The 9,276-nt window shown below is 31.6% G+C and overlaps 2 protein-coding genes across 3 annotated transcripts in view; both read right to left on the bottom strand.

The window, feature by feature from the left end:
* The window catches only part of Cbp53E (Calbindin 53E), a 60,567-nt gene that overhangs the window by 46,096 nt on the left and 5,195 nt on the right, over nucleotides 1-9,276 (bottom strand). The window lies entirely within an intron of this gene.
* LOC136795149 (histone-lysine N-methyltransferase SETMAR-like) lies at nucleotides 3,871-4,224 on the bottom strand. Its single transcript, XM_067044789.1, has one exon. The coding sequence runs from the start codon at nucleotides 4,222-4,224 to the stop codon at nucleotides 3,871-3,873; it is 354 nt and encodes a 117-aa protein (XP_066900890.1).

Below are 9,276 nucleotides of genomic sequence, written 5' to 3'. Positions count from 1 at the left end.
CTTCCATTATAAACTCTCGAAATCACTCAAACCCTCTAGTTACTAATCTTGCAACCTCTTCCATTCCTGACAATCCTCCGAGGCGCCTGAAAAAAAGATGGCCACGAGACCAGCTAATGTAAAATGTCATTAGAATGCTACCAATGGGTAGTTTCTCTACGCGCCTGTAACACTCCAATTTAACTTAGATCTGATTTACTAACTGTATTATAATTACAGTTGTAAATAGCAATAAATAAATATTAAAAAAAAATCAAATGTTAGTATCAAGAAAACCGCGTAGAACAGGTATATTATACGAAAAGGAAAACACACCCTGAAAGCAGGTTTATTTATGCTGTTTTTTTTTTTTCAATTTTAGCCACTTTTTAAATATTGCTCAATTATCTTAAGTCTCCTCTTCCCGTTTAAGTAATTATTTCAAAAGTTATTTAGGACCGTCACTAAATGGGGGTTTTAATAGGGCGGGTCGGCCGGAATGGATTGCTTTCTAATATTTTTTTGTGTTATCCTCCTTATAATTGTCTGTTTCAAAGCAAGACTCCTGGGGAGGGTGTTTTTTGTGTAAAACAAAATTTCTTTGAATATATTATTAAGTATTTGACTGTGCTAATAATCGAAAATGATAAAATAGGAAGACCTGAAAACAAGGATGACCGCCGGGAATAGATTACAGAGCTATTGCAAACAGGGTCAAGATTATGGTGCACGAAATACAAAGACTCTTCGTCGCTGTTGATTCTAAGACATGTGCTATTCAAGACGTCAGAAAGGAAGCCGCTAGTGTAAGAGTGAACGGTTATAGGCGAGATTTATGGTCCGGTGGGTGAACAGGGGCGAAGGGAAATCCGTAGCAATGAAGTATTGTGCGAGATTTGGATTCAACTGTAGACAAATGAGATAACAAGGCCATACGGCACACAGATTCATGCAGAGATTCATTCCCCAAAGGCCTGGTGGAAAACCATGTTTGAGGTGGCTTGACGAAGTTAGAGGACATGTTGAAGAGGATAGAAATCATAAGAAGGCGGATTGTTCCCCGGGACAGGAGAGTGAAGGAAGTTGATAAGTGAGGCTAATGTTCTTGCAAGACCTTAACACCAAGAATAAAATAAAAATACTATATATGTATTTGAATATTATGAAATAGTATCTGAATATACAAAAACATAAAAACTATGAAATTAACGAACTTTTTGTGAACAAAATGTGTTCGCAATAGATATGCATTCAAACTATTTCAAGAACGAATTCTTGGAAATTCTAAATCTCAAAATACCATTCAATAATCACCATATCAACTTTAACCTAACTCAAACCTAGGCAAGGTTAGAAATGGTATAACCTATCGTAGAAAATCCAAATTAAAACCAGAAACAACTATTCTTATTTTTAAAACAATACTCAAGCCACTACAGATGTACGGTTATGAAGTCTGGAGAGAGCCATTCTTTAAGTAAAGGAAAAAATTACAATCATTTCAAAATAAGGTCCTAAGAATCGCAGAGGATTCCGCTTGCTTTGTAAGAAATAGCCAACTATATCGGGAACTAAAATCTGGGAACTGGAATCAATAGAAGACCATCAAAAACAGTTCATAAGACTCCAGTCCCAGTTCCGACAGTTAGAGGAGCAGTAACTTACAACTTGGGAAATCCAACCTCATCTCGAAGACAGCAGCCCAGGTTGCTACAGAACATCCTGTTATAAATTCTTTATTTACCTGTTCTATTATTGAAATTACTACTGTTATATTTATTTTTTTCCCTATTAGAAGTCAATGATTTATATATAATGCAAATTTTTATTTGAGACAGATTTGTATAGTAGTTATAAAAAAATATTCATTTGGTCTCAACTCGTTATCTCAAGATTATCTTATTATCTTAAGATAATAAAAAAGTATTGAGACTAAATGGATGTTTTTTTTTATAACTATAACAAGTCTATTCTTTATTTTATTAAATTTATAATTGCCATTGGTTTTGTTATTAACTTTCCTTTTTCTCTCTTCTTAATAATTATTATTTGTATTTATTTAATTATTTTTGTTATTTATAGCGTTGTAAATAGTCAGAGGTGTTTTTTTTTGTTTGTTTTTTTTTTGCACGAGACTATACTCCCCCATAATTAATTGTTAATCAAAACAAAAAAAGTAACTGTTATATTAACCATGTAAGGCCCAACTGGCGATCTCGTATTAAATAGAAATATTCAACCTAGCTGTTTCACTTTATCGGGTAACAGTTTGTTGAAAAGTAACAAAGAGTCGTAACATCATTAAATTATTTTAGACCATATAAGTCTATAAGAATATTTTTAAAACTTTTTAATAGATCAGGATTTAGTTATACGAAACGAAATAAAATAATATACATCATCCGAATCGATTTTTTTTTTTTTTTGTGCGACAAAATTAGACTGATCTTCATCAATTTTGAATACCTCCAATTTTCTTCGTTTTCTCTTTCCGTCAATTCGTCAAAAAAATTAGAACGTAGCGATGGAGGGAGATTACATCCGTTAAAAAAAAATGGAAGTTCGGTGATTAATTGATGAGGAACGTTAAAAATCAGGTCGTGCCATTTTTCATTGATGACCAGAAATATATCTCTTCGCTGAAATCCAGTAAAATCTACCACATCTCCTGAACTTTTCCTGTAAAAAATATCGAGAGAAATAATAAAGATCGAGCCTAATAGAATTAGTTCATTTATTAAAAAAAAAATAAAAAATCACGCGAACGAAATAATAATTTATTATTTCATAATAATAAATTGGAAATAAAAATTTCCGACGAGTTGCTATTAACAATGCAATGGAAATTTAAATCCAAACAATCGCCTTTACAGTTAGATTACCAAAATTTAAAAGTTGAGTAAAAGTTCATTTTCTACGTGACGGAGAAGTCAGAGACAGCTGACTTGAAACTACTAAATGCACACAAGAGGCCGAGGCAACAAAATTTTTTTCTAATTTTTACATCATCGTTTTCTGCCTTTTCTCTTTATGGATTTATAGATTATTTATTGTATGCCAACCTATTTATTTTGTTTTTTGTGCGTAATAGATAAACGATATTGATAATTGTATTGAATGCGTTTAAGTGGATAAAAAAAACAATCGAAAGTCCTTTCCAGTAAAATAGCAATTGTTTAAAAGAAAAGTAAGTCAGATTAGTGTTTCGCGTCATTAAAAACCCTTAAAAAATGTTTTCATTGAAATTGAAAATCATAAAAAAATGTTTATGATTTTCAAAGGATTTATTTTATAGAGTTGTTTCTTATGAAATGTGAATTTTTACCGGAAAGGCTATTTAGTAAAAGCAACTTTATGAATCAAAAAATTTTTATTCTGAATATTTTCCCCCATTTTCTATACATTTTTCCCAGCGTGTTATCAATTTTTCAATTCCAGAACTGAAAAATTCAGGGTTTTGTGAAGAAATGAAGTCAGAAAATGCGACCTGAGAATCGTTTTCAAAAATTTGACCAGTTGTCCACAAAGTTTGTCAAGTAGGTGTTGTAGCAATCGAAATCTAGAAGCAGTTTCTTGTCCTTTCAGTCTTGTACGTGGATTCCAAGTAAGTCTCTTGTCAAGATGGAGTCCTAAGTATCGAATCTGTTCAGCAGGCGTTAGTGGAGTATTTCAATTAAATTAAATTTCGATTCTTTCAGTATATTCTAATTTAAATATGTTTTACAAATGAGGATAGTAATAAGTTTACCACTTCCTGAGAATACGTAGGCCAAATAAAATTATAGCCAACCACTCCCAATAAATTAGTAAGTATTGGGTCGTTTCATGCGAAATGGAAGTTTAAACAAGATATGTTATTTAGTAAAATAACTTTATAAAATCATAGCATATTTATTCAAAATCTTTACTTTCATATTCTATAAATTTTCTGCAACGTGTCATCAACTTTTCAATCCCAGAAATTTCAGAAAATTCAGGGTTTTGTGAAGAAATTATGTCAGAAAATGCGACCTGAGGATCATTTTCAAAAATTTTAACTTTAAGGAAACTTAAATTTCTGAACAGATGGAAGTCTGTTGAAGATAAGTCTGGCGAATAAGGTGGTCGCAAAAAGACTTCGTAATACAGCTCGGTTAGTTTCTTCACTGTCTGTCGTGAAACAAGAGGTTTGGCGTTATCTTGTACGAGTATAGGTCCCTTCCGATCAACCAACACAGGTTGTTGTTTGACAATTTTTTGGTGCATTATATCAATTTCACTGCAGTACGATGTTGGATTTCTCCTCTTGGGCTCTTGTACTATATTAACAGTTTTCCAAATATGTCTCACCAGCCAAAATTTTTCAAACTATTGGTGAATTTTCCGTTAGTTTCAACGTCCTACCCCAAAAGCTGTGGTAAAGTTTCTTGCAGCTCATTAAATGCTCTATAAAGTAGCTTATAATGATATTTCAGCTACTTGAATAAAGCTACTAAGATATTAAAGCTACTTTAGTAGTTATGGACAATAAACTATACGGCGCCTACTTTGACCTGGGATACTAAGGTAACGGACCTTCAGGAACTGGTAATCTTTTTAGCATCGTATTTTTCAAACATTTTTACATAAAAACCTGTTGATAGAAATTAGTTCACAATTAATTCTAGGAAAATTTAAATTTTAAGCTACTTTTATTGGACTAAAAACTATTCTATCTAGATATCTTCAATTTAATCATTATTATTTCAATTGAATTTCTATCTGCGTGATTATTGTCATTCGTATTCATTGTGCTTAGTAATATGGGGGGGGGGAAATAGGGTTTCATGATTATCAACTATAATCCCATCGATCGAAAAGATAAAAATTGTGTTCATATTTTATATTTATTTTTTGTGTATATTTTATATTTGCCCTAATCTGATGGTCTTGACATGCTATGTGCATATACAGTAGGATAATAGGAAGAATAAAAGAGCAAACTCGTGCAGCACGAGGTGAGTAACGAGCATTACTTTTTTTATCGTAAAAAGGATAAAAGTTTAATGTCAAGGCCCGGATTCTTGACTCGGGAGCAACTACGTCGACTGCACTTTATAGAGATGATATGTTTGTACATCAGCATGAATAAGAGTAATATGTCCACTACAAATAATAATATCCATATAATATATCCAAGGACTCGGGTTCGAATCCGGTTGTGACAGATAATTATATATTCTGTTGCTGTAGTCTTGAGTCAACCCTAAGCGTTCGGGAGCCCTCCTGGTTTCACCAATCCTCATAATAACCTTAATGGAGGAAAATTTGGTGGTCGAGCGTGAATCTGACCACATCAACTCCTTACACAACCGTTGGTCGAGTAACAGTACTTACAAAGTACTACACCCCTGTTTGTCGGTAGAGATTTAATTTTAATTTTTTGTTTTTACCCAGGATTACATCTGGACAAATGACAGACTTGGAATCCTCATATAAGATTAAAAAGCCAGGAAACTGCTCGTCGATTCCGACTATTACAGCACATCCTATAGAAGCAGTCTAAACTTCCAACTTATTTCAAAATACTCATTTATACGACTATAATAAGGCTTATCTGTTATTTCGGGGTTGAGCTTTGGGTCTCCACTAAGCCATCGAATTTCTCTTGTATCCAATACTTTCAATCCAGATTGCTTTGTAAAATCCTTAATAATCCTTACTTTGTCACAAATCAAGTCATCCATCAGGACCTCCGATTTGGTCAGAATCAGATACCAATCCTTCCATAATAAACTTCCCGACCACCTACACGCAATGTTTTCTAACCTGGCTTCTACTTCATTACTTGATAATTCTCCTAGGCGTTTGAAAAGAGCATCGAGATCTTCCTCTCTTGAAATGTTATTGGAGTTCTATTAATGAGTAGATTCCCGACATGTCCGTATCATGCCACTGTATATCTAACATCAAATTAACTGGTTTTATATATTTTCTATATATTTTTTTTTTATATTTATTTATTTAATACCAGATCGCCCTGGTGGGCCTTAAATGGTTAATATAAGTTACATTTTTTTTTTTATGGGAGGGGGGTTATATTCTCATACAAAAGACACCCCTAACTATATACAATGTTATAAATTTAAAAAAAAAAATAAATGAAAATAATAAATCTTGTAAAGAGAGAAAAGTAGGTAATAACAAAAATAATGACATTCGTAAACCTAACATAACAAACTATTGCCCTCTAATGGAGGAAAAAAAGTTAATTTGAAATTTGAATTTGAAGGACGAAGAGAAAAAAAAGAGAAGTAATGTCAATAATATAATTGATAAATATAGGATTATAACAGGATGTTCTGCAGCAGCCTGGACTTCAGTCTTCGGGTTGAGGTTGGATTTCCCAAGTTATTAGTCACTGCTCCTTTAACTGTCGGTAACTGGGAGTGGAACTTCATGAACCGTTTGATGGATTCCTCTATTGACTCCATTTGTAATTCCCGATGCAATTGGGTATTTCTGACAAACCGAGAAACATCCATTGCGATTCTTAGGACTTTATTTTGAAAAGAATGTAATTTATTTTTTTCATAATGGATGCCGCTTCACAGACTTCACAGCCGTACGACAGCAGTGGCCTGAGAATTGTTCAAAAAATAAGAATAGTTGATTCTGGTTTTAATTAGGATTTTTTACTTAGGATAGGATATAGCATTAAAACCTTGCATAGGTTTGAGATACACTTATACAAAAAGGACGCAGAGGAAAAAAAAAAGTAATGTCAATAATAGAATTGAAAAATATAGGATTTATATCAGGATGTCCTGAAGCAGCCTGGACTTCAGTCTTCGAGTTGAGGCCTATCTTCATTTTACCCCCCCCCACTTTTTTTTTTCAATTCTTTTCTCAATTTTCCTTACCCACGTTATTAGTTATGTTCACCATATATTATTATTGTTGTTTTCAAAACATTTTTTTTTCTATTCATTTCTTTTGTTAAACTTTACTTATATTTTGCCTCTTTATCTATTATTATGGTTACATATTTCATTTGTTACATATATTTTCTTTCTTTCAATTTTCTTTTTCTTTTTATAATTTCAATTGTTAAATGAGTGAGTTTTTTCAAAAATTCAATTTTTTATATGGTTTATCCATGCAAAAGAAATTATACTAGTAATGCGTATAATTTCAATTGTTAAATTATTAATAAACTAATATATTCATATTTCTTTGCATTATATAACTTCATTTTTATTTTATTTCCTTAATTATGTTATTTTACCTACATGTTCAATTACTTATGTATACATTTTATTTTCCACTTTTCTCATCACTTTATTTTATTTATTCCATTCAATACAATTATTTACTTTATGTCATTCTGTTTATATTTTCTGTATTCATTGGTTGTTATCTTGTTCTGTTCTTAGCCCTGATGAAGGCTAGAAATTCTGGCCGAAACGTTGGCACGATTAAATTAGTTACTTCAACTTATTTGTGTTTTAATTTGACCGCACCCCCCCCCCCCAACCTTTTTCTACTCGTATAAGTCATCCATCCACGGTCAGCTATCTCTCATGATTATATTTTATAGAGTTGTAAATATTAATAAATAAATTTAAGTTTTCCTTATTTTTATGTGTATAATGTACTGTTTGATTTTTCATAATTTTTTTTTCTTTCATTTCGCAATATTGGCATACGGTTTGTTTTCTTTTTGTAATAATTTTTATTATTCTAATATTATACGTTACCTTCTTATATCACTATTTCTTTGCAGTAGTAAAATTAACACTGATAGTATATAAATACAACACTGTTACACACATGGCTGTGTTTTCAGGTTATAAATCATGTGTATGTGCGTTATAACTATGTTGACATTTAGTTAATAAAAACCTTTATACCAGAGCATAGGTTATGTTTCTAAAACTTTACATTCTTGTCGTAATGTTTTCACTCTATTACAGTTGATGTCTCGTTTTGTATTCAGCTCTGATAAAAGGCCTTCGAAAAGTTGGAACTCGATGGAAATAAGTTTTCGGTATTAGAGTTCTTCGCTCCATTAGCCACACCCCCCTACCAACTTCTCCTATTTATCTACGGCGAACTCTATCAGAACATCGTAATTCTTCTACCTAATTATCAAAATTCTCAACTGAGCTATCCTAAACACGAACTGAGATCTAGAGTCCCCATTTCGATACCAACAACAACCAACATCAATCAATATGAGAACAACGATCAATTCGGCTCACCCATCTTCTTTTTAACAAGGAGACTCCCCGAAACTATTGTTGGAATCAAGTGTAGAGGGTTGATAGTTATAATAGTTATAACTGAGCAAGGTTCTAGTGTGCAATCATTTGCATGCAAATGAGCACGGTATTTTATTACTTCTTCATACAAGCAATTTCAATTAACAAGGAAGAGATATTTCACACCACATTAAATTAATGAAAACTCGTCCAGTAAAGAACCTATAAAATTTACAAGCAATTTCATTTGAATGGATTCAATAATCTTATATATATGTATAAATAATTGACCATTTAATTTCAAATAATAAAGATCGTTCGAGTTGCAGTCAAAATTTATTTTGACGTTTCGCTCCACTTTGTGGAGCTCCTTCAGGGCTGTACAAGTTGCTAGCTTTGGTGACTTTGCAACTAATTCTATAATCTGTTTACTGATGCTTACATTTAATCAACCTCCATTATATACCGCTACTTTGCAATTTATTAGATATTTTCAATTTATATACCAATATTTAGCATTCAAAGATTAAAATTGTCAAGAGATTTTTTTTTATTTCTCTCATATCTTATTTTCTATTTTTGCGTGTTATTACGTCTTTTATTCATTTTAAATCTAATAGTTTACTAAACTGGATTTGGTGAATGACACAATTCTTTCTTTTCCCAAATACAATAATTTATTTCATATAATCAGCGACAACGTTTCGGGAAATATCCCCCATCTTCGGGCTGCTATAAAACCAAATTCAACAAAAACCCATAACATGCGCTTACAACAATACTAATATATCATATATACTTCAAAACTATTTATAAATTATTTACCTGATAAAAATATCAGGTCATTCTTGCTAATATTTAAGTCATTTAATAAATAAAAACTATTTTACTGTTATCAGTCATACATTTAAGGAGAATAATTACCTTCCTGAAGGTTATCTACCATTATGATAACAGCCATATAGACTATAAAACACTTTTCTCCAACCTCTATTACCGCAAAGATGAACAATTAAACTAAAATTAACAATTTTTCAAAAACCATTTCTTTCTATTTATTATATAAAAATATTTT

The sequence above is a fragment of the Halyomorpha halys genome, unplaced genomic scaffold, assembly GCF_000696795.3.
Source record: "Halyomorpha halys isolate HHAL.00 unplaced genomic scaffold, Hhal_1.1 Scaffold273.1, whole genome shotgun sequence".
In the NCBI taxonomy this organism is placed as follows: domain Eukaryota; kingdom Metazoa; phylum Arthropoda; class Insecta; order Hemiptera; family Pentatomidae; genus Halyomorpha; species Halyomorpha halys.
Note: the sequence above shows the minus strand (reverse complement) of the source record. Positions and strands in the feature narration are given on the sequence as shown.

Excerpts from the sequence above, each read along its gene's own strand:
- LOC136795149 (XM_067044789.1), bottom strand. The coding sequence starts at position 4,224 with ATGCACCAAAAAATTGTCAAACAACAACCTGTGTTGGTTGATCGGAAG.